Raw genomic sequence first — 25,938 nt, 5'->3', positions numbered from 1 at the left:
TTTGAGGTCGGCAAATGGCGAGCTACAAGGGGCAGGGCGGGAAGGCCTCCCGTCGCTCTGAGCAAGCCAGGGTTCCTGCTGTGCTCATCCTGGGGAGCGGACCCGGGAGATGAGACACCTGTTCTCTAAAAGGCGAATCTCCTGGTATCACTACGCTGAGCTGAATGGAGTGAAAATCGGTGGCGGGCCCCTTCTCGATGACAGCCGCGGAAAACACAGGCTCCTTCACCGGGTCGGGCCGCTGTGTTCCTCTTCTCTGCAAAACAGCCCGGCTCTCTCCACGCCAGAGAGCGGGACAGTAGTTCGCTAATTGCATCCTCTATTGACGCATGCAATTAGTGACCAGCATAAGGAGAAAACTGGACCGATACGAACTCTCCCCCGACTGTCCGGCAAGTGCACTGAAAACCCTAGGAAAGCGTAGGGCCTGTCTTTAAATGTAGGTTCAAAGTTCACGTGCACTTTGCCTGCGCAAAGGACACGTGCAGGAACACGCAAGACTGCACTTCCTTTGCAGAAACCATTTTATACGCGGTGGTGCCTTTATTAGACTGCAGGGTGCTGCCAGCTCATCCTTCGGAGGAAACTCCTCTTTGGGGGAGGGTCCAAAATCACGCACCCAGCAGCCGACAGCAGCTCCACAAAGCTCTGGTCATGGTAGGGAGGGGTGCTAGGGGGAGGAACGGACAATGCCTGCCTCTCGGCGGGCGGGGGGCCGGGCCGTGTCAGGAAAGGGGCCCCGCTTTGAGACGAGCTGCTGAGGACTGTGTTCTTTTACTTTGTCCTGAAACGTAAATAAACCCCTCGCTTGAGAAAGGAATTAACGGAGGGCTGCCAAAACAATTACCCCCCAAATCCTGGCTGTTGATGGCAGAAATAAAACCTCATGGCCATCTGGTTCCTTCATCCCGCAGCTACAGAGCAATGGGAATAGAACAAAAGTTATACACCAGCAATAGACAATACTCCACCACTGATTCTTTAGTGGCCTGAAATGGACTAGGATGCTACAGGCTGTAGACTCACTACTGCTCCTGTCTCCCTTTCATTTTCATCGGCCTAGGCTCATTGGGCAAGCAGTGTTGGATTCCACTGTGAAGTAAAATATTAAACACATTGTCCTACTCATTCCGTACTCTGAGAATTTGGGCTCACTCACGAAACTGAGCTGGGCGGAGTGAATGTTCCGTTTTCATCCCATGGATCCTGGTACGCAGAAGTAGATCAATGTTTGCACGTCATTATCTACCTGGATCTGTGATATGGACAGATGAAGGTATACCCAGACAGAGATAGAGGTAGACCTATATAGCTATCTTTTGCTCTGTCTCTAACTATTCTGCTATCCATCCATCATCTCTCTGTCTTTACCCATCTCGTCTTTATCTCTATCCATCCATCACCATCTATCTACTCATCATTCTTCATATCTATCAAGTCTCTATCTTCTATAAAAGTACATTTCTCTGTCTCTACATTCAACTGTCTTTCTCTCTGTACATCTCTTCATCGTCTGTCTCCATCATCTGTGTCTCTATCTCTATATTATTCTGAATATCGATAGACCCTCTAGCTACTATACTGTATGTCTTTGTCTATCTCGATCTTTACATCCATCTATTTGTATCTATCCCTATGAATCAATCAACCCTGTCAACCTGTATCCATCTCTACTTCTTTGCATCCATCTATCTCTCTGTCTATCCATCTGTCTATCCCCCATCTATCAGCCTACCTACCGACCTCTCTCCTCTCTCTCTCTCTGTCTCTGTCTGTCTCTCTGTCTCTGTCTCTCTGTCTCTCTCTCTCTCTGTCTCTCTCTCTCTCTGTCTCTCTGTCTCTGTCCTCGAGAGAGAGAGAGAGAAAACAATTGTGTCTCACTTACCACAAAATGTGGGGAGAAAGTTGCCAGCAAGACTATATGCAAACCCTCGATAGCAGGTATTTGGGTGATGGGCCAGTGCAGGTGGTGAGACTACATGTAATATTTTGATTTCACCCACTTCCCTTCACATGGTCTCTCCTAAGGAGGCATGGCTTTGGCCATCCAAAACGTAACGGTAATGGATATCTTGGTTGTCTGTAGAAGGCAGTCCCTTAAACTGTTTCACACCTGTAAACATGTCGCCAAATGCCAATACTGAATAATATTCAAATGGCTATACAAACTTTAGGCCTCTTAAATATCTTACAGACATATACATATATCAATGAAACAACAATTCCAGAGTGTGCAAACTCATATACTTGCAGTAAGCATTTCTGGGTGATTGGATTGCTGATGCTTACTCTATTTCCTATGTAGAAATTTTAGACACATCCCTCTAGATGTTTCCCTGTCTATGTTTAAAATAAGGAACTAAATAGAGAAGAAAACAGCATTTGCATTGGAAGCAGAAACATTTACAGGAATGTGTAGAGGCAGCGAGCATGGATTTACAGGAATGTGTAGAGGCAGCGAGCATCAGTGCCAGGCACCTTGAGTTTCCCACGTGTGTGTGTGTGTGTGTGTGTGTGTGTGTGTGTGTGTGTGTGTGTAGAGACAGAGAGCGAGACGAGAGAGGAGAGGGGGGGGGAGAGAGAGAGAGGAGAGAGACAGAGAGAGGAGACAGAGAGGAGAGGGAAAGGAGAGAGAGAGGAAGGGGGGAGAGAGAGGGGCGGGGAGGAGGAGAGACTGTATTTGGGGATGTGGGTAGACATTGGCTTGGGCTTGCGGGTGCCCAATCATACCTGTTTTGTGACATGGGTTGGCGGGTCTAGTTAAGGGGAGATTGGAGTTTTTTGGTCATTGGTCGATTCCTTCTGACTTTTGTTCTGGGTCCTCGGGTGACACCTGTGCTTGACAGCTTGGTACTCTGAGTTCTCTGAAGCAGGAGGGCATTAAACCTGTATCCTCCTATACCCTCATCTAAGAAAGGTTTTGGGCAGCTTTTCCCTAAAGCTTGTATATTTCATCATCATTATACATCTCACATTACATCCACCTGTGTGCATGAATAAATACACACATACCTGCATTTATTGAGAAAATAATTTTTGGCCTGTGAAACCTGTAATTTGAACTCCACAGTGCGTGAGCTAAAATATGTAAACGAGCTGTGATACTCAACATTGCACAGCACCAAGTTTTGTACAGTGGCTGTGGAAAACCACAACAGGCTAGCAGATTATTTTGCTTTGGGAGGTGGGAACTGAAGGACTGACACAAGGGTTGCATCTCAGTGCACGTTTCTGTAATATGGGACATTTCATTGGATAAAGTTTGGAACCATCAGGGAAACCTCCCTGTAAAGACATTCACACAAAGTAGGTAGGAATGTGGGCATTCACAGGACAATGTGTCCAGTTATGCTCTTCAGTTAGGAGCTCTAGTCGAAGATAATGTGTGCACGCGTGTGAGCACCTGGGCATGCTGGCAATGCCTTGGAAGCAGGCACATTATCACGTAGAGTGAGCTTCTGCAACCTGGTGTCCCTTTCGTATGTCTGTCTACACATTTCGTATTCTATGCAAAACCGTTTCATGTTGAGAATCAGAGAAACACAGTAACAAGGCAAGACTCACCTGTCACGTTTCCTTATTTTATCAATCTCATTGAGCACATTTCATTACACATACACACACACACAGAGAGAGAGAGAGAGAGAGAGAAAGAGAGAGAGAGAGAGAGAGAGAGAGAGAGAGAGAGAGAGAGAGAGACTGCTAGTATTGAATCCATGTATCTTAGGCGGATGCTATCAGGAAAGCAGTAGTTCCCACGGTTCTGAAACGGAAAAAGACTGGCACACACTAAGTGGTGTAACAGGGAAATATTTTGCGACGCAAAAGAAGAAAACAAATATGACGTCTACACGATGCCTAAGATGAAGACATCAGTTCCGTTTCAAAAGGGCATGCATTCGAGAGTTGGGGAGGGGAACTGGATAAATCACTTGATTGGCTTAATTTCTTATCTGTGTTTGGGTTTCCAGATTGACATCAGGAGTGCATAGGTCCTGAGCATCTACACGTGGTGCCACTGGGACGCCAGAAGAATAGCGGCATGGAGCGGGGCTGAAGGGTCTCCACATCAGCGCAAGAGATTCAGCTCACAGAACCAAACCTGCTGCGATTCCATGTGACACTGGGTAAGATCTCCCCACTTACTAAACATTCACTTGCATTCATGTCGTGCTGACATTTCGGAGTGGAATTTTCCTTGCCCGTCGTTGTACAGACCCTTGTGGTCAGGATAAGAGGCGCAGATTTGGTGTTGGGGGGGGCAAAAGTTTAAAGCCACGGCAGAGAGGTGCAGGTGGCAGCCAGTGACCGGTGCCTGCAGCGATTCTCATGACCAATGGTAGCCAGTAATCACCGGGATGATCTCCACGCAGCTCTGGGCTCTAAGTTCGGGCTCTTGCACATGACAGGGTGCCGACACCCAGCATCTGCATGTGGGAGAGCTCCTCGGGCTTCCTGGGGTGCACAGCTCCATACTTGTCACCCTGGAAATAGAAACATGAAGCATTTCCCTAGGCTCCCTCCCGAGGAGCCCAAAGGCACAGAATACTCAGTAAGAAACATGGGGCCCCTGTCGGGACACCCACCTCCCCATGCAGGTGCTCCTCAATATGGAATTGCTAAAAATTAGGACGAAGCCTTGGGATTGGTGTGTCGGAAAGCTCCTGTGCACCTTCTGGATGTTCCCAAATACCTGCCATCTGTCTATCCCTCTGTCTAAGACGCGCTTGCCACGTTTCCTTATTTTATTGACCTCACTGAGTGGGGTGCTTCGCATTTCACAAAAGGATGTTCTTCTGATACCTTTCTGCTCTCCCTTTTCCACGTTGCAGTTGACCGCCGTATCGCCCACTGGAAACATGAGTTCAAGCGTCTCAAGGAGATTCAGGAGGAGGAACACAGCCCACCCACCCTACACACCCTTTGCAGTCCGAAGGCAAAGGCCGCTTTGCAGAGCAGCTTGGTTTAGGAGAGGGTGTGGTGGGCAGACCCCTCGGCCTCCCTTAGTAGCTACCTCTCCACACACGACTCAGCTCATCATGGACTCCCAGTACGTCCTATGCTCTTGGAAAGGCCGCCTGTGGCCAGCAAAGGTTTTGTGCACACGTGCGACTTCACCAAAAACGATGCCTCGAGTGGCACCGTCCCTAGAAGTTCAAATCCTCGCAGTAGATGAAAAAATCAAGGTGAGCAGCACAGACGTGAAGACCCCAACTAAGTCTGAAATGGAAGACATTGCCGCCTCTGCAGTGGCACAGAGGATGGTCGGTGCCCCAACCGGAGAGAAGTTGGGGTACAGAGGAACCCTTCAGGTGGTCCTGGAGATGCTGAACGAGAGAACAAATCTGCGTGGAGGAAGAAAACCACATGAACAAGAGAGCACCACGCCCTCTCAGCCTTCTCAAAAGGTGCCGGAAAAGCCAGCCAGTTCCCTCCCTCGCGAAGACGACTGGAGACGCACAGGCGACTTCAGGAAGACTCTTGGGAAGAGGGAAAACCCAAGATCACCGAGGGTCCCTTCAGAGAGTAAGCGTGCCCTGCGGGATGACAGGTCACAGGAGCCCACAGCCATTGCCCCTACTCCAGGCACCATGAGCGGTGGCAGGTCCCGGGCGCGCAGGGCCATTGCCCCTACTCCAGGCGCCCTGTGCAGGGCCAGGTCACGGGCACGCAGGGCCGTTGCCCCTACGCCAGGCACCCCACGAGGTTACAGGTCATGGGGGAGCAGGGCCTTTGCTACTGGGGACGCCCTGCGTGGAGCCAGGTCACCAGCGTGCACCGCCGTTGTCCCTACTCCTGGCACCCTGCGCCGTAACAGGTCACTGGCGTGCAGGGCCATCGCCCCTACTCCAGGCGCCCTGCGTGGTTGCAGGTCGCAGGCCGGCTCCAGCGTGGCCCCTACTCAAGGCGGCCTGCAAGGCTGCAGGTCAAGGGCGCGCACCAGCCACGCCCCTACTCCAGGTTCCTTATTGGGTGACAGGTCAGGAGCACGGAGGGCCATTGCCCCTACTCCATGCACGCTGTGTGGGGTCGAGTCACGGGTGGGCACCGGCGTTGCCCCTACTCCAGGCGCCCAGCGGGGTAACAGGTCGCGGGCCCGCTCCCGCATTGCCCCTACTCCAGGTGCCTTATTGGGTGACAGGTCAGGAGCACGGAGGGCCACTGCCCCTACTCCATGCATGCTGTGTGGGGTCGAGTCACGGGTGGGCACCTGCCACGCCCCTACTCCAGGCCCCCTGCACTGTGAAAGGTCACGGGCGCGCACCAGCCTCGCCCCTACTCCAGGTGCCTTATTGGGTGACAGGTCAAGAGCACGGAGGGCCATTGCCCCTACTCCGTGCATGCTGTGCAGGGTCGAGTCACGGGTGGGCACGGGCGTTGCTCCTACTCCTGGCACCCTGCGCGGTTACAGGTCGCTGGTGCGCAGGAACGTTGCCCCTACTCCAGGCACCCTGCGAGGTTACAGGTCACGGGCGCGCGCCAGCCACGCCCCTACTCCAGGTGCCTTATTGGGTGACAGGTCACGAGCAAGGAGGGCCATTACCCCTACTTCATGCACGCTGTGCGGGGTCGAGTCACGGGTGGGCACGGGCATTGCCCCTACTCCAGGCGCCCTGCGAGGTTACAGGTCACGGGCGCGCACCAGCATTGCCCCTACTCCAGGCACCGTGCGAGGTTACAGGTCACGGGGGCGCACCGGCCACGCCCCTACTCCTGGCACCCTGCGCGGTTACAGGTCACTGGTACGCAGGGTCGCTGCTCCCACTCCAGGCGCCCTGCGAGGTTACAGGTCACGGGCGCGCACCAGCCACGCCCCTACTCCAGGTGCCTTATTGGGTGACAGGTCACGAGCAAGGAGGGCCATTGTCCCTGCTTCATGCACGCTGTGCGGAGTCGAGTCACCGGTGGGCACGGGCATTGTCCCTACTCCAGGCGCCCTGCGAGGTTACAGGTCACGGGTGCGCACCGGCCACGCCTCTACTCCTGCAACCCTGCGCGGTGACAGATCACTGGTGCGCAGGAACGCTGCCCCCACTCCAGGCGCCCTGAGAGGTAACAGGTCACGGGCGCGCACCAACATTGCCCCTACTCCAGGCGCCCTGCGAGGTTACAGGTCACGGGCGCGGACCGGCCACGGCCCTACTCCAGGCACCCTGGGAAGTTACACGTCACCAGCGCGCACGGCCATTGCCCCTACTCCAGGCACCCCGGATGGTGCAAGGTCACGGGCGCGCACCAGCCTCGCCCCTACTCCAGGTGCCTTATTCAGTAACAGGTCAGGAGCACGCAGGGCCATTGCCCCTACTCCATGCACGCTGTGCGGCGTTGAGTCGCGGGTGGGCACGGGCATTGCCCCTACTCCAGATGCCCTGTGCGCGGACAGGTCCCTGTGGCGCAGGGACATTGCTGCTACTCCAAGTGCCCTGCGTGGTGCCAGGTCAGGAGAATATACGGCCGTTGGTCCTACTCCAGGCGCCCTGCCCAGTGACAGGTCAGGGGCGAGCAGGGCCATTGCCCCCACTCCAGGCGCCTTGTGCAGTGGAAGGTCACGGGCACACAGGGGAATTGCCACTACTTCACGCACACCGTGCGGGGACAGGTCACGGGTGGGCATCAGCATTGCCCCTACTCCAGGTGCCCTGCGAGGTGACAGGTCACAGGCAGGCAGGGCCATAGCCCCTACTCCAGGCGCCCTGCTTGGGGACAGGTCGTGGGCACACGCTGCCGTTGCTGTTACTCCAGGGGCCCTGTGCGGTGGCAGGTCATGGAAACGCAGGGCCATTGCTCCCAATCCAGGGGCCCTGTGCAGTGACAGGTCACGGACTCACATGGCCATTGCTCCTACTCCAGGTGCCCTGCACGGTGACAGCTCACCAGGGTGCATGGCCATTACTCCGTCTCCAGGCGTCCTGCATGGTGACACGTCACCACCGCACACAGTCATTGCTACTTCTCCAGGCGCCCTGCATGGTGACAGCTCAATGGTGTGCATGGCCATTGACCCAACCCGAGGGATCCTGCGAGGTGACAGGCCTGACAGGTCACAGAAACCCAAGGCCATTGCTCCTACTCCTGGCACCTTGCACGGTGACAGGACTGACAGGTCGCGGAAACGCAAGGCCACTGCTCTTACTCTGGGCACCCTGCGCGTTGACGAGTCTCCGGCACCAAGGGACATTGCTCCCACTCCAGGCGCCCTGGGCAGTGCCAGGTCACCAGTGCACAAGAACACTGCTCCCACTCCAGGCGCCCTGGGCAGTGCCAGCTCACCAGCGCACACGAACACTGCTCCCACTCCAGGCGCCCTGGGCAGTGCCAGCTCACCAGCACACACGAATACTGCTCCTACTCCAGGCGCCCTGGGCAGTGACAGGTCAGTAGCGCACATGGCCATTGCTTCTACTCCAGGAGCCCTGCAGGGCGATGGCTCTCAGGCGCAAACGGCCATTGCTCCTACTCCAGGTGCTATTCGCAGTGACAGCTCAACAATGTGCGCGGCCATTGCCCCTACTCCGGGGGCCCTGCACGGTGACAGGTCATGGAACCACAAGGCCATTGCTCCCACTCCAGGCGCCCCACGTCCTGACAGGTCACAGATACACACGACCGTTGCTCCTACTCCAGGCACCCAGCACGTTGACAGGTCAACAGCACGCAAGGCCGTTCCTCCTACTCCAGGTGCCCTGCGAGGTGACAGGTCTGACAGGTCACGGAAACGCAAGGCCATTGCTCCTACTCCTGGCACCCTGCGCGGTGACAGGTCACAGAAACGCAAGGCCTTCGCTCCTACTCCAGGCGCCCTGTGCGGTGACAGGTCACAGACACATATGGCCATTGCTCCTACTCCAGGTGAAACGCAAGCACAGGCGTTGCAAAGCTGCCGTGCCGTCCAGGATTCCCTGACACTTTCGTGGCATGGTTGTGAGATAAAAGGCAGGAAAAGAGCCAACGCCTCCACTCCTATGTCGCTGCCTCCCACAGTAACGGGGAAGGGTGCATCTCGGTCCCCAGGCCTCACCAGTCCTGCGCCCCCTGCTCTGAAGGAAGACACACTGGATAGCCGCCCGAAGAAGACCCTGGCTGCTTCCCCTGAATGCTCTCCCTTCTCGGGGGACATTCAGGACCCTGGAGAGGGTGCCTGGAAGCCAGGCTGGGCAGGTCTGGCCCCATCCTCTGGGTCCCCTCAGCACAGGCTGCCTTCTTCAGTGCGGATTGCCGGGAGAAAAAAGAAGCTTCCGGGTCCAGATTTTCAGAGGAGACCTCGAAGACCTCCTCAGCCCCCTGGTGACGCTAAGGTTGCTCATCCCGTGACCGCCGTTCAGAGGGCTGGCGGAAAACAGGATGGGCAGCCCGCCAGCCTTACTCTTCCACGGGAGCCACGTCCCATTGAAAGGGGAACGCTGGTCTGGTTCAAATTTCAAGACCATCCGTTTTGGCCGGCAGTGGTCAAGAGCGTCAGCAGCACAGACAAGACCGCGAGGGTGCTCTTGCTGGACGACAACCTGCACCGTGGAAATCGTGGCATTCAAGTTCCTCTTCAAAGGCTGAAGCACCTGGATTGTAAGGAGCAAGAGAAACTGCTGAAGAGGGCCCAGAGGGCATACAAGCCCAGCATCGACTGGTGCTTCTCACTCATTTCCCACTACAGAGAAGGGCTGCTCCGGGGTTCTTTCAAGGGCTCCTTCCTGGACTATTACGCTGCAGACACCAGCCACCCCATCAGGAGAGCCGTCCAAGAGGGAGACCTGCAGATTGACTTCCCAAAGGTCAATTATGCCGACCTGGAAGACTGGGAGGAGGAGACCTCCCTGGGCGGGAAGAGGCCTTGCAAGAAAATCCTCCCGGACCGGATGAGGGCCGCTCGGGACCGAGACAACCGGAAGCTGGTGGACTTCATCGTGAGGGAAAAGGGGGCCGACCCCCACCTCCTGGACATCTTGCAAGGCAGGAAGCAGTCCAGGTGGCTGACCGCGTTTCTCACCCCACGCAGGGACTTGCTCTGCTTTGAAACATACCTGGAAGATGACGACCAGTTGGAAGTCGTGACCAAGCATTTACAAGAAATCTACAAGCAAATGGACAAGACCATGCTGACTCGGATAAGGGACGACAAAGTCAATTTTGTTCTGGAAGTTCTTCTGCCCGAGGCCATCATTTGCGCCATCGCCGCAACTGATGAGCTGGATTACAAGGCAGCAGAGGAGAAGTACCGGCGAGGGCCACCTGTGCATTACCGTGAGAAAGAGCTGTTTGACAGAAATATCTTAAAGAAGATGAGAAGGAAACCAGCAACCACCCGGGAAGCTAATTAGCTCTCCTCCTGCACCCAGACCTTAGCGGGGAGCCACCTCCTTTCCAGAATTAATGACAATGCCCCTCTGTGTAAAATGAGCCATCCCTTCCCCGACGAGTGTTAAGTGTGTTCTGGATATTCGAAACTTTGGGAACCTGCAAAATTCATTTGGGGCCCATCCCCAGCGTTTGGTGGTGGCACATTCATCACCATGGCTTCCTCGCAAACTCGTGAAGAGCTCTTTTGTGAAATGATTGCAAACGCTGGCATTTCCCTCAACGTCTTTGGAAGCGTACTTGTCCCGATGGGTTTGAAGGACAAGACCATCGATTTTCATAACATTTCTTTTGACTGGACTTGCTATTTTCATTTAGGTCCTATGTTCTTTGACACAAAAAGCCACCGGTGTCAGCTGCTAAGCAACAGTAACTTTTAAAGCCTAACGTTACGGCAACATGGGTGGGACTTTTCATTCTTTTGGCGATAACGTGGACAGCAACTATTGGATTCCCTGTTAAGATGACTCCAGCCTTTTCCCTGCTATGCTTGTTTACTTTTTTTGAAAAGTAGCCCGAGCGTTGAATCCCATGAGAGAGACGTTTTCTCGTACGTTAACACGACCTTCCAATGCTTCTTCAAAAAGCAAGCTGCAGGCCAAACGTGAAGTCGCCGGCCGGCCTGCATGTAGTCCGTATGTGCATGAGTGAAACCTCAGTGTGCAGTGAGAGCCTCTTGTGAGCCTCGTGCAAGCTTGTCGCCAGGCCTTTCCCTGAAATTCCACTCACGGGGGGAGCCCTCTGAACCGTGTCCTAGTACCGGCCTCCGGCTGTCTTCATAACTGACAGTGATGGATCCTCTCCCTGTAGCTGTCGCTGCCCTCTGGAGGGCAGCTAGAGCCATCTCCTTCTCAGGCTGGCTACTCTCCACCTATGCGGCCGGCCTGACTGCTTAGCAGCCCCTCTACCTGCCCATACATCGGAAGAAAGCCAGCTCCTTGTTCTGCATCCGGCATCCCCCAAGGCGTGGCCATCTGTCTCAAAGCCACCAAGCTTCATCTTCCGACTTATTCACGGGCTAGCTCCACCAGGTCCCAACAATCTAGGCGCAGGCCGGTAAGCCACTCCGGGCTGCTAGAGAAGGAGAGGCACCGGGGCTGGGGGTCGGAAACACGGGTCACAGAGGCAGCCCCCATTCCGCTAAGTGGGCCCGGCCCTTGGAAGAACAATATTAAACAGACGCAGTTCAGGCCCAAGTGGCGAAGCGCACAGATTGCTAGGCTAACTTGAAACAAGATGGTTTTTGAGAATGAATGTTATGGGAAAGCCAGATTGTTTTTCAAACTCGACGTTAAAATAAACGTGAAGGCCGAAACACGAACCCGAGTGCTTTTTTGGTTCTTAGAGGCAGTCGCCGGGTCTCATGAGACCATGTTGGGTGTTCACATGACCACGTGTTTGGGTAACTCTGGCAGAGTAGCTGTTTGGAGTCACCGTAAAACCACTGTGTCTCTCACCTTGAACTTGAGCTGTGTCATGCTGGAGATCGTCCGACTCCATAGGTGGAGTGTCTCGGAAAATATGTGGACAAACTTCCAAAGCACTCATAGCTTGGAAGTTCTAATGAAATTTTAGAAGAGGGCCTTCCAAGTGGCATAAGCATCAGGCCCGACGGAACCCTCTCTAGACTCTGCCTGAGTGTGGGCAAGCCTCCTGGGACACACTGCCCAGAGAGTCCCTGTGACATCCTCACGACCCTGGGAATTATCTGGAAACAGACGGCCTCCATGCTGTGTGTGGACCTCACACACCGAGGCAAGACACCCTCGTTACTCCACAACACTGTGCCAGTCTGAGTCCAACATATCACCTGAGTTCAGCTTTCTCCTGGGGCCATGGTTATCTCTAGGTTCTCATATTGCTTTAGTACCCCATTCATTCACTCCTGACCTCGTGCTAGGTCGGGAGAGCAAGTGAGGTGTGGTGGAAGGCTCTGCTCTGAAGACTGACTTCAGGGGCCATAGAACCAGATGGAAATGTGGTGACGCAGGTGACAAGCTAACCTCTAAGGTAACAAGCATGCACGTCCTCCTTCTGTCAGTGAGAAATACTCACGGGCGTCATGGGCCAACGGCCTGTTTTTGAAAGCAGAGCCCCCAGGTTCACCCAGCTGTGTGAGATCATAGGTGCCTGTTGGCTTGGGGCGAAGGGAGGGGACCTGGTCTCTCTTGGCTGTCACTGACACCCTGGGACATCTATTGAAGAGAGGCAGACACGCCTCGGGCAGGCATCTACTCTCCTCCTCTTTAAATCGGGGTCACCGAAAGGCATCTGGGGCGTGTGGGTGGATTTAGGGATGCGCAGACTCTGAGATCCTCTCCAGCCTGAGCAGATGCTGTGGCCCCTCCATGATTGCCCTGAGCTGGATCTCCATCACAGGTACCTGTGTGTCTGATGAGAGAGGGCCCAGCCTGTCACTCACCCTGACCCGCTAGGTTAAGGCGACCTCCTCCTCTCCAGTCGGCAGGCAGACCTCTGCACATCAGGCCCTGATCCTAACTGTTACTTGGCAGAGCTGCACAGAGATGGCTCACACCACATTCACAGGTCTCTATATCCAAGGAAGCAACTGATGGGGAAAGAGGTGAACCCTGAAAGTTGCCAGGGTGACGACCATGAGGGTTTTGAATACCTAGGATCTCCCAAACCCTCACCCTGGCTTTAGCAGCCGCCTAACCCTTGATAACTGGGGAGCAATCCCCTCGTTCCTGGAGACTCCGCAAAGACCTCGTCTAAGCCAGCTACCGTAAAAGATGTTGCCTTCAAGCCTGTAATTGCAGCACATTGAGAGACCGAAGCAGGAGCATCACTTGAGCCTAGGAGTTGGGGACCAATCTGGGCAACATAGCGAGACTCTGTCTCTACAATAATAAACATTTAAAAACTACCCGGGCCTGGTGGTGAGTGCCTATAGTCCCAGCTCCTCGGGAGGCTGAGGTGGGAGGACTGCTTGAGCCCAGGAGGTTGACGCTGCAGTGAACTATGATGACGCCCTTGCACTCCAGCCTGGGCCACAGAGCAGACCCAGTCTCTAAGAAAAAAAAAAAAAAGGAAGTAGAAAAAAATATAATATAATATATATATATATATATATATATATATATATATACACACACACAAATATATATAGGCTTGTCTTACCTAACATCCATCCCGCTAACTTTCATCGCTATGACAAGCCTAAACCATGAATAGGAAAGATCACAGCACAGGAGACAAATACGGCTTCTGTTTGGGTGGGAAATACCTCATATTCAGAAAACCTGCAGAAGCTGGCTAGTGCGCCCTGGCATGACCTGGGACAGCATAGGTGGAATGGATTTTGAGCATGTGGATCCAGCAAGACAGCAGACAGAATACAGTTCAGCAGAGGGGAGAGTGTATTTACATGGGAGCACAGAGCTATAACATGGGGTCCCCTGTACTGGGGCTGGCCTCAGATCCTGTTGGGCTGGCAGCTTCACGTTTGGAGAACAACCGCCTGCAGTAAATGACATGGAGTTACGGGAACTGCCTTGGCAGAATATTGACCAATAGGTGAGACGGTTGCGGGGAGAGCAGTCTTAGGTAGGATTCATTCTGTGAGACCAGAGGTGCCACCTGTGAACGTTGTTCCCTTCGAGGGCGGAGAAGACAGTACTAAAATGAGGGATTTGTTCATGGGGTGGCCCTGGCATCTTGGAGAAGCTCTGCTTTGACTCTCCTCTCAAAATCAAGGTTGGACGCAAGCGATGCCGCCATGGATCTGGCAGTCAATGAGAGGATTCTCAAATGGCAGGCTCCAGACGGTGACACAAAAGTATCAGGGTTAGGCTAAGGTGGGCGCCGTTGCCGTACAGGGCAGCACAATCCGGGTGTGTGGTGTCAGGCTCATCTGACTAACGGGGACCTGCGGCAATATGATACATTGCAGTATCCCAGGGTCTGGATCTAGGGACAGCTGACTGGACTATTACTTGATTTTTATTAAAAGACAAAAACGAGCTGGCAAGCAGAAGGCCGAATGTTTGCCGCTGCAGTGGAAAACTCTGGTCCCCTACCAAGGGTCCAGACCTGTCAGTTCTGAGTGTTTCTGACCTCCATTTCTAGAAATGGAGGTCAGAAACACTCAGCCACACATTACCCCAGAAAGCCGGCAGCTATTTACCAAGGTAAATAATGCAGTTCTGTCTAACGTTCATCTAACAGGGAATCCAACAGTTCTTTGGACCCGCCCGAGTTTGTTTCCCCAAACCCTCAGGACCAAGTTGCCAGCGATGTACTTGGGATGGTGGATCCCCTTCATGTTGGTTCAAGCAACGTTACACAGAAAGGTACATATGGGGAGCCTACCAAGCGGCTCCCTCTTTACGATATGGGAACATACAAGTAATACCGCTTCTATAGTAAAAACAGAGAGAAGACCCAATTTTCTAACCAGAAATGAAAGTGAGGGCGATTAATACTTACTCTTCAGGGATTTTTAAGAAAGATTCCAAGAGTATACCATGAGCAATTTTACATTAAGAATGAATCTAGATGAAATAGACACATTCTTAGAAGCACACAGCCAACAAACTGACTCGTAAAGAAATGGAAATTCTCTATAGACCTACAACCAGTAAAGAGACTGGATTTGTTCTCAAAAATCTCAGAACAAAGAAAAGCCCTGCACCAAAAGGCTTCACCGGCAAACTCTACTGAGGCCACCTGAGAAGCAGATGCTGCTGTGCTTCCTGTACATTTTGCACAACTGTGATCCAATTAAACCTCTTTTCTTATTTAAAAAAAAAAAAAGAATTAATATAACTCCTTCTCAAACTCTACGTAACTTGTGGGCCCCAGCTAAGTAGTTAACTAGACATAACTAGAGATTATTTTAATGAGTAGGTAAAGTGTAACCACCGAAATAGTACTATCTTCTCCAAAATACACTTATACCTTGTTGAATAAAGTGTAAGTAGCATGCGGGCCCAACAATACCTGGGAAATCAGTTAATCTGAGTTACCTAATGATAACTGGAACAGCTACTTGAAAGCAAGATGACTGTAAAAATTATGCTTTAGTCAGCATTTAAATATTATTTGTTGTTGAATTAATAAATTCTTACCACAGAAAAGTAGAGATGTTTAAGTAAATATCACATAAGAGACGAACAATCATGAAAAGTGGAAGCCAAGGACTGGAAAAACATATTGTTTTTAAACATCACGTCTTTTTCTTGTTGAATAAGCCAGCTCTTGTTGAATAAATCAGTTACGTCTATTCGTTACTATTGGCCTAGTCACCTAGGGAAAGTATATAACTAGTTATATAGGGAAACTATGTGACTAGTTTTCCTAGGTGACTAGGCCAATACTAACAAATAGACATAACTGGAATAACTGGTCAAAACCTGGAGTCTGAAAATCATGTTGTTCTCAACTCTACATAAGTGCTTTTCTGGAATACGTAGTTAGTTCAGTAGATGAACGACGTTACCTAGACAAATAGTAAATGAGCCATAACCAGTTTGTGCCAGGAAGTGGAAAACACATCTTTCTCACCTATAATTTCTTCTTGTGATCATGAATTCTTTCCATAGAATTCTAGTTGTAATTAGATAATTAGCACCCTAGAGAAAAGCAGAGCTATCCAGAAACATGAAGAAAACTGGTGGAATTCAGGAAGTTCAGTAACCATTCTTCTCAACTAAAAATTCTTATCTCAGGTTGGCAGTGTTCGTCAGTACAAGAGGGAGCTACAGTCTTCCACTCAACTAGTTAATCTGAGGTAGGTAGATGAAGCCAAGAACTAGAAAACCCTACCTTTCACCATATACAAGCATTAACTCAGGATGGAGTAAAGATTTCAATGTAAGACCTCAAAGTATAAGAATCCAGAAGAAGAAAAAAGAATCCAGAAGAAAAACTCAAGAAACCTTGTTCTGGACATGGGAAAGAATTTATGACTAAGTTCTCAAAAGCGATTGCAAACACACGTGCATGCGCGTGCACGCACGCGCGCGCACGCGCACGCGCACACACACACACACACACACACCCCACACAGGACAAGAGAGGCCTAATTAAACTAAGGAACTTCTGCACAGTAAGTTAAACTATCAGCAGAGTCAATAGACAACCTAGAGAGTGGGAGAAAATATTTGCAAACCGTGTATTCGACAAAGGTCTAATATCCAGAGTCTATAAGCAACCTCAACAATTCAACGAGGAAAAAATGAATAACGGCATTTAAAAAGTGGGGAAAAGACAGGAACAGAGACTTCTCATAGGATAACACACAAGCAGCCAACCCACATGAAGAAATACTCGGCATCATCAGTCGTCATAGATGTGCAAATGAAAAACCAAAATGAGATACAATCTCACACTGGTCAGAATGGCCACTACTAGAGAGGCAGAAAACGACAGATTTTGGTGAGGCTGTGGGGAAAAGGGAATGCTTCTCCACTCTTGGCGGGAATGCAAATTAGTCCAGCCACTGTGGAAAGCGGCTTGGAAATTTCTCAAACAACTTAAAACAGAGCTGCCATTTGACCCAGCAATCCCATTACTGGGTATATGTTCAAAGGAAAATAAATCGTCCTTTTTTTAAAACGTTCATCCTTTTTGCAGCCACAGGGTCTCACTCTGTTGACCGGGCTGGTCTGAAACTGCAGTCCTCCCACCTCGGCCTCCTAAACTGCTGGAATTACAGATGAGAGCCACTGTGCCGGTCCCCAACTCTACATTCTTCTTCACCGTTGAAGCAGGTGTGTTACTTGTAATGGAACTGAGTATACGAAATCATGCGTTGGCACTATAGAGAACTACTGATCACTTGATAACGATTTAATTACAGTAACTAGAATAGAAATAAGTAGAGCAGATACTTACTTCATGCCAGGAATTGAAGACACGTATTTCTGACCTGTGACTTTTTATTTATTGTTGCATGAGGTGTTAGTTATACAGATAACTCCTGGTTACCCACATAACCACTTACCCAGAAAAAACACATTTCAAGCAGCTGAAATACATATTCTTGTGATATCCAACAACTCCTTTCCTGTCGAAACACTGTGTTAGTTCTCTATAAATACAGTGGTACCTAGTTTACTGTAAATAACTAAGAATATCTAGAAAAAAATCAGCTTGGATATAGAAAAAAACATTTTACTGAAATCTAAATTATTATTTCTTTTGGAAATACGTGTCACTACTATAGAATAGTACTGATATTCAAGTATGTAACTAAGTAAACGTAACTAGAGATTAGTAGGTGAAGCCGGATAGTGGAAAACACGTTCTTCTCAATTCTTGCACCGCATTTCGGGTTGAAATAAAGCACAGTACTGCAGAGAACTACCGATATACAGACAAGTGGCTTACTAGACACAGCAACAACAAGAACAATGAAAAACTTGTCAAATCCAAGCAGTGGAAAGACACATTACTTTCAACCCCAACTACTTATTTATTTCTAGAATATTGAGTTACTATTATGGAAAACCAACTTTATTTAGGCAATATTGAGACAGAGATAATGAATATAACCAAAATAACTTTTTGAAACCAGCAAGCTGAAAAAAATCACATTCTTCTCAACTCTGAATTTTTATTTATTATTGGATTCCTGATTTAGTAGTAGAAGTAAGTAGTGGTATTTAGGAAACTAACTAGAAATGACCAGAAATACCTAGACTATATGTAAGGAAACAGAAGATAGAAAACACATGCTTCACAAATCTAAACCCTCATTTCTTCCTGGAATCAAGACTTAGTTCTCCGCTTACCTTCTAGGACCTAGGTAAGCAAATAGCAAAAGAAAGCTAGAGGTGATTAGAATGCCTGGATGAAGCCCAAAAGCTGAAATTTTAGATTGCCCCCAACTGGAGATTCTTATTTCTTGTTTGTCAATGTGTTGGTATCCTACATACCTAGCGGAATTTAGGAGAATAATTAACTAGAAATGACCAAAGATAAGCGGAGTAAGTGGTTGAGAGTCTCTAAGATAATGTACTTCAAAACTCTGGGTGTGCAGATCTCCCCAGCCAGATGTAGCTCAAAGCTCCTAGAATTCGAGTCAAAGACCAACTCCTTCCTTGTCTCCCATCTGCCTTTCCATCCAAACAACTATATTGATTCATTTTGGCACCACTCAGAATCTTGCTTACCATTGGCCAAATTGCACGTGAGATAACCTCATTTGAATGTCTCCTTACATGAGTCAGCACTGGTTCTCCCAGCCAGGCAGAAAAGCACCTGGCAGTGGGTTTTGGGTCTCCTTTCCAGGCAGACCGATGCTTCTCTCTCAGGAAAGCCTTGCAGATGAGGGGTGTCCATCACCTAGCCCTTGCGCTGTGTTCACAGCATTGAGACAAAAGCACAGGACCCTTTCCATTGCTGCCCCAGGTGGAGACTGCCTTTCTGTTCCTCCACCGTCCAAAGGAAGCAGCTTTCCATTGCAGGCTTTTCTCTCAACCTCTGAGAATCTGGCCCCGGACCCACCCAGCTTCATTGGAATCTGCTTCCTCAGAAGGAACTGCAGTTTCCCGAAAGCCTCCAAGGCCCCAGCGCAGGGCATTCACACTGCACCGCGCTCACCTGGAGCCCCACACCCACACCCCTCTCTCACTTTTCCTCCATATCTCTAGAGGGTATCTTGCCACCTTCATTACGTCACTGCAGTGACCCTATGGGTGGTGCTGAGTCTGGCTTACCTCAGCATCTCCACCACCAAACCAGGACCATCCAAAGAGCACATGCTCATCGTGCATGGAGGAGAAATGAGCCGGTGAATAGGAACAATTCTTTTTTTTTTTTTTTTGAGACGGAGTTTCGCTCGTTACCCAGGCTGGAGTGCAATGGCACGATCTCAGCTCATCGCAACCTCCGCCTCCTGGGCTCAGGCAATTCTCCTGCCTCAGCCTCCTGAGTAGCCGGGATTACAGGCACGCGCCACCATGCCCAGCTAATTTTTTGTATTTTTAGTAGAGACAGGGTTTCACTGTGTTGACCAGGTTGGTCTCGATCTCTCGACCTCGTGATCCACCCGCCTCGGCCTCCCAAAGTGCTGGGATTACAGGCTTGAGCCACCGCGCCCGGCCAGGAACAATTCTTTATTCTAATTTAACTGCTCTTACATTCTCAGAGAATCCAGGGAAATCCAGGTATGCATATATTTTTAAAATTTTTACGGAACAGACTGAGGTATAAGGCAGGAATTAAGTTATCTTTTAATTTCTTTCTCTCACGTGTTTTACTGTGAATTCGATCACATTTTTAACACTTACTCCGCTGCTCTTACTATGTCTCAGTTCACAAAATAGAATGGATTTCCCAAGCTGAATAGAAAACAAGACTTTTACTCCTTAACTACATAAACAGCAATACGGTTGACTACTATTTATAAACTTGCATGCTGAAGTTCAACCATCCATTAAAGGGACATTTGAACAATTCTAAAAGAAACAGAGATTCATCTTCAAGTCACCCAAGGAAACAGAAACCCACTACCAAGAGCGCTGACTACTCAGAAGAATGGGCCTCAGGGCACAAGAGGCAGGGGAAGCTGCTGGACAGGGCCCTGGCCTTGTGAACTGGCCCAGGCCCCTTCCCCCGGCCCTGGCTGCAACTCATCCTCAGACTCCCTCTTCCTCCTCTCTGAATGCTGCATCACGCAGGGATGGGTAGGGAATGCGAACTCTCGCATTGACCTGGACAACATGCTCCAGGACCCTCACGTAGCTGGTTTCGGCAAGGGCCCTTGGGCCCCACAGGAACTCATAGCGTGCAGGATCACTGCCGGGCACCTGCCGGTACTCCAGGTAGTTTTCCTGCACCCAGTCCTGGGTGAGCAGCTTCCTGGGCTCCCCATAGATACGGTGCTCCTTCCCATCATACACCCCCATCACACCCAGCTCCTCCCAGATTCCCTCCTCAGGGGCGCGGTCGCCCTCCACTGCGATCGTGCCCAGCACGAGTATCAGGAGGCCTGTCTTGGGCAAGATCTGATTGCCACCCCCGAGGCCATCGTAGGAGAGGCCCAGGCAGGTGACAAGGATATAGGACTGGTCGGTGGGATCCAATTCCTTCACATCGATGCCAAAGATCATCTTCAGGGACTCGGAGGCTTTGCCGAAGATGACAGGAAAGTATTGCTGGTAACGTTTGATCACCTTCTCCACCATTTCTGCCTTTGTGACCGGCTCCTTGGCTCGATACTTGAGGAGCAGAAAATGAGCCAACTCACCCACCTTCTTACGGAGTGCCTCTTGGAACGCAGCCTCTGGGTCAGGAGAGGTGCTTGGCCCCTCCTCTTCTCGGCTGGTGCTGCTGGAACCCTCACTGGGTTGCCTCGAGCGAGTGAAGTTGACGGTGGTGGGAAAGGCGGAGGCTCCCTGAGCACTCTGGGGATGAGCCGGCGACCCGGTAGCAGGCATCTCCCCCAGCGTGACTGGGACCAGAGGAGAGGAGGAGGCGGCAGCCTCCGGCTCCTCAGTAGCGGGAGCCTGCGCACCCACCAGGCACGGGGCCTCTCCTTGGGCCTCAAGATCTTCATCGGGCTTGCCGCGCTGACTCTTCGGCACAAGGGACATGACGACTCTGCTCAGGGCAGCAGGCGGGAGTGTGGGCAGGAGCTGGGCAATGGAGACCCACAGGCCTGGGGAGAGAGGAACCGTGTCAGAAGCCTCAGCTGAGAACCGAACCCTGGAGACTCTGACAAAGGCTTACTTACAGATCTTCTCCTTGATGCGTCCCTGTGCCTCCAAGGAATCCGGTCCTCCTGGTTGGCCTGTCCCCTGAGAACCTGAAGGAGGAAATGAGAGGGCGCCTCAGGGTACAGCCAGCCAGCAGAGATCAATCCTACAGGACTGAACGTAGGGAGAGTGAAAAACCAGACTCTGGAGTCCCATGTGTCCCGGGGCAGGTGGGACCCTTGGTGTGCGTTCAGGGGAAACATCTGCTGCTGGCATTGCCTGTGCATCCTCTGCTCTGTGACGTGAGGACAGTGCCACAGACCAAGGCCTCACTGCCTGGTTCCTGGAGCTCCTGGAAGAGGAATCCACACACCCTCAGGGTGCAGACGGCGAGCACAGCCCTGGCCCCTCACTGCTATCCACCACTGGACTCTGTGACATCCCTACTTTCATGGGGTGGATGGTCCCCTCTGTACTCACGCAGGGGCCTCATATTTTTCTGGCAGGGCCTGAATCCCACCCTTTTGCTGCTCAGAGAAATGCAGACCAAGATCTCACATCCCTGATAGGGGGCAGGAGGACAGCAGGGGACCCACGTCTGGCCACACGTGCCTAGGTCCACCCAGGAAGAACAGCCAGAGGTATTACAATTCATTGGTATTGATGCGTCCTGGGCGAGGAGCCTGCTTGGTCCTCACCTTGACCCCTGGCAGGGCCTGAGGCCCTCCCTCTACCTACTGACCTGAGTGCAGCCCCCTCAGACCAGGGCCTCCCGTCCCTGACATCAGTGATCCCACAGTAAGTGAGTGACCTCAGGAGACAGCCCTGCCCATGCTCTCTGGGGTGACAGCAGGGGCAGGGCAGACTTCTGTGCGGTCCCTGTCAGCGTCCTGGCCCTGGAGTATCCTCAATCGTCCCTCAAGCCCGTTACCTGGACCCTTGGCGGATCCTGGGATCCCTCTGTCTTTCAACCAGATAGGGTCCCCTGTGTTTACCTGAGTCACCCTCTGAGAATAAGGTCCTCATCTCCCTGAGATCTGGAAACAGGAGTGAGATGGAGCCACACCCTGTCACCCCTTCGTGAGGGGTCCAGGGCTGACCCCTTTGGTTCTGGGGAGAGGATTCCAAGAGCCTTGTCTGGGTTACTCGTCTTTAGTCCTGACGGGGCCTTCACTTCCTCAACCCCCAATTCCCTGAAATGAGTAGACATCCCCCCTTTTAACGGAGACCCCATTTCCCTGAGGGCTCCCCAACTTCCTGCCTGCGGCACAAGTGAGACTGGAACTCCTCCCTCTCTTGACCTGAGGCCCCACTTCTCAGACCACAGCCCTGTCCTCTCTGTCACCTCAAAGGTACAGGACGTATGGGCCACATGTGGCCACCGGGCCCTGGATCTCCCGGGGTGGAGATTCCCCACTGATCTGGATTCCAAGGTCACCTGAGTCCTCCCTCCTCTTCCTCCTCGTGATCCTGGCAGGGTTGGGTCCCACCCCTGTGGTGATCTGAGTCCCCATCACTGTGATTCTTGAGGCCGAAAGAGGCAGCCTCAGTCCCAGACAGGGGTGCGGTGGGTCTCCTGTCCTGGGGTGCTGGGTCCCCCGAGGCCTCCCTCATCTCCCAGCAGGGCCCTCCCTCTGCTCCGCTGAGGCCCTGTTCAAGCCCCTTCCCTCCCCAAGCCCCTTCCCTCCATCAGCCCCGGATATGGACGTCAAGATCCGAGTGCCTGGCCACCATTCCCGGGGCTTCCGTGGGTTGACTGCAGGGATTCTGCCAAGATGTGGTTGGGGTGGGGGGGGGGCGGGGACAGGAATGTGAGTGGGGTAGGGGTGGAGAGGAGGATATAGGTCAGGGTGGGGGACCCTCAGATCCCTCTCGGGGTTCTGACCTCGAGGCTGAGCAGATGCCTGGACCTTGATGCCTGGGCCCTACCCTCTCCTGACCAGCCCTGACCTGGTCACGTAAGCTCTGACTCCGGAGTCCCCTGCCACTTAAGTGGTAGTGGGGCCAGGGGTGGCCAGAGTGCCCTGCAGGTTAAGCTGAGAAGTGTGCCCTGGCTGGGTGGTCCAGGGCTGGCAGCAGGGGTGGTGTTGGATCACTTGGGGACCGTCAACTTGGGGTGCGGGGCCTCCTCAGGCCTCCCTCAACTTCTCACCTTGCCTCCTCCCAAAGGCCTCAGGCCACTCCCCTCAGCGGACCTCCATCAGCCCCTCAGAACCATCAGATGAAGCTGGCTCCTCTCAGATCTCTGAGGTGCAAGTCAGGGGTGTCACGTCCAGCCACCCAGGGCTTCCGTGGGTTGAGAGCAGGGGTCAACCGTATTCTGCCAGAACGGGGCTGGGGATGGGAGTGGGGTGGATGAGAGAGATGACAGCCGAGATGGGGGGAAGATGGTGGGGTGGCAGAAGGGTTGGAGACGGGGCTGGGGATGGAGGGTGGTGGTCAGGTGACAGAGTGGGGGTGGGGCGGAGGTGGAAGGGTGGTTGGGGAGATGGGGGTTGGGTGGGGAATGGGAATGGGGGAAGTGGGGATTGGAGTGCAGCCTTGGGGGTCCACAGCCCTCGCTCTGGGTCCTGACCTTGATGCCTGTCAGAGATGGGGCCCTGCCCTCTCCTAACCAATACTGCCCTGGTCACAACAACTTCTGACTGCAGAGCTTGGGGAGGAAAACCTGGTGTTTCTCAAGGCTTAAGCAGCAGGGGGCTGGACTCGGCCCGCCTCAGACATCTGCCCCCAGGTGGTCCAGGGCTGCCAGAAGGAGTGGCGCTGGATCATCTGGGGCCCTGTCCTGAGTCCTCCCTCAGCGTCTCACCGTGCCTCCTCGCAGAGCCTGGGCCCGCTTCCCTCCGCTGATCTCAGACCACCCTTTAGGCCTAGAACCTCCCTCCTCTCTAACCCCCAATGCACAAGTCAGTGGTGTCGCATCTGGGCACCAGGGGCTTCCCTGGGTGGACGGTAGGGGCGGAACCGGATCCTGCCTGGATTGGGGTAGGGGTGGGTGTGAAGAGGTTTATATGGGAGGGATTGAAGGTTGCAGGGGGAGGTATGCCAGCGGGGACCCCAAGGCTTAGGTCGCCCTGGCCGTAGTGGGGTTGGGGGACCCTCAGTCACCCCTCAGGGTCCTGTCCCTGATGCCTGGCAGATCCTGGACCCCCATCCTCTGCCGATTGTGTCTGCTCCTCTCCGACCAAGTCTCTGACCCCCAGTCCCATGAGGTGGCAGTGGGAGGAGGGGTGTGCTCAGGCGACAAGGTTGCCAGGGTCTTCCAGGGCTGACAGGAGGGGCTGAGCTACATTCTGTGGCCCGTGTGTGTCGCGAGAGTGAACCCGCAGTCCCTCTCAGGCACCAGGCAGAGGCAGCCGCAATCAGAGCGTAGCACCCAGCGGCCCCAGGGATAAGCTACAGCGCTGGGAGGCAAGGCCTCGGGCACAGGAACATGGAAGCAGTCTGGCCACGTGGCCCTGCGTGCCTGTGAGAGGGGTGAGTGCTTCTCTCTTCCACCCTCCGCCTCCAGCGCGGGCTGTCGGGAGAGTAGCTGTCTGTCAATCCAGGCAGGCAGGCAAGTCCCCTGGCCTAGCTGCAGCACAGAGGACCCACAAATGGCTAGAGTGGCCCTAGTGGCTTCCAAAGGGGAGGGGAATGCTTGAGGGCGGTGGGGGCCAGACTGTGAAGCCGCAGAGGTCAGAAGGGCCTGGGGGCACAGAGGGGAGAGAGAGGGGCAGGGAGGCAGGGAGAGGGGAGTGCCACCCTCCCCTGCCTGCAGGTGGGCCCCCTGGTGACCTGGGCCCCCAGCAGGCTTAGTGACAAAAGGCCTTCCAGGGCTGTGGGACCAACCAGCTCAGGGGTGGGGGACGGGGGCGGGGGATCAAGGAGACCTGGGGGAGGCGGGGGTCTGTTTCTCTCATTTGTTATCAACGAGGGGCCCCAGGCTTGAAGGAGCCCTTGCTCCAGGAGACAGGCAGGTGGTGAGTGGGCCTGGTAGGCCTGGCCAGTGTCTTCACAGACATCTCGGGGTGGGGTCCGCCCCTGTGCCAGCCACTGGGCACACAGACAGGTAGGGGCCAATCCCCCCACTATCCAGGAGCCCACAGTCTCCCAGAGGAGAAACAAGGGAGGACTCGCCATCACCCCGAAGGTCTAAAGGCCCCGAGACAGACTAGACCCAATGAACTCCCAAAACTTCCCTCCAGGACAAAGGCCCCACTGAGCAGAAACTTGTGGGACTAGAAAGCAAGCAAAGCAAGACAGGCACAGGAGGGGCAAACAAGGGGAAAGTCCAAATCACAGGGGAGGAGGAGAACAAGTGGAGAACGTGTGACAGAAACCAAAGGGACAGGCGGTCACAGTTCCCACACTCACCAGAAGAGAGTGCTCTTCAAACGTGAATCCAGAAACCCCAGCCTCTCCCACCCTGCCACAGCTGCAGAGGGACAAAGTTCAAGGGAAAACTCCTTAGCAAGGGGCTCAAAGGCAAATCCCGTGCAAAGTAGCTGAAACAGAGAAGAGAATAAGGAGCGGTATAACATCCCTCCAGACGACAAAAACATCCCAGAAAGACGTGCAGGTGAAACTGTAATGTTTTGGGGTTTTTTCTTTCTTTCTTTCTTTCTTGTTTTTGTGGGGTTTTTTTGGTTTTTGGTGTTTTTTTGAGACAGAGTCTCGCTCTGTCGTCCAGGCTGGGGTGCGGTGCCGCAGTCTCGGCTCACCGCAACCTCTGCCCCCTGGGTTGAAGCGATTCTCCTGCCTCAGCCTCCTGAGTAGCTGGGATTACAGGCGCCCACCACCACACCCAGCTAATTCTTGCATTTTTAGGAGAAACGGGGTTTCACCACGTTGGCCAGGATGGTCTTCATCTCTTGACCTCATGATCTGCCTGCTTCAGCCTCCCAAAGTGCTGGGATTACAGGCGTGAGCCACCGTGCCCAGC

At 52.8% G+C, this 25,938-nt stretch overlaps 2 protein-coding genes across 2 annotated transcripts; one reads left to right on the top strand and one right to left on the bottom strand.

Moving 5' to 3' along the window:
- The first annotated feature begins 4,841 nt into the window (after window positions 1–4,841).
- PWWP4 (PWWP domain containing 4) lies at window positions 4,842–11,179 on the top strand. Its single transcript, XM_074391570.1, has one exon. The coding sequence runs from the start codon at window positions 4,860–4,862 to the stop codon at window positions 10,311–10,313; it is 5,454 nt and encodes a 1,817-aa protein (XP_074247671.1). The 5' UTR covers window positions 4,842–4,859; the 3' UTR covers window positions 10,314–11,179.
- An 8,194-nt stretch (window positions 11,180–19,373) lies between these two features.
- On the bottom strand, window positions 19,374–20,912 carry MAGEA1 (MAGE family member A1). The gene has a single exon (XM_074391853.1). The coding sequence runs from the start codon at window positions 20,910–20,912 to the stop codon at window positions 19,956–19,958; it is 957 nt and encodes a 318-aa protein (XP_074247954.1). The 3' UTR covers window positions 19,374–19,955.
- Between the last annotated feature and the right edge of the window lie 5,026 nt (window positions 20,913–25,938).

This window comes from Saimiri boliviensis, chromosome X, assembly GCF_048565385.1.
Source record: "Saimiri boliviensis isolate mSaiBol1 chromosome X, mSaiBol1.pri, whole genome shotgun sequence".
NCBI classification, from domain to species: Eukaryota; Metazoa; Chordata; class Mammalia; order Primates; family Cebidae; genus Saimiri; species Saimiri boliviensis.
Note: the sequence above shows the minus strand (reverse complement) of the source record. Positions and strands in the feature narration are given on the sequence as shown.

Excerpts from the sequence above, each read along its gene's own strand:
- PWWP4 (XM_074391570.1), top strand. The coding sequence starts at position 4,860 with ATGAGTTCAAGCGTCTCAAGGAGATTCAGGAGGAGGAACACAGCCCAC.
- MAGEA1 (XM_074391853.1), bottom strand. The coding sequence starts at position 20,912 with ATGTCCCTTGTGCCGAAGAGTCAGCGCGGCAAGCCCGATGAAGATCTT.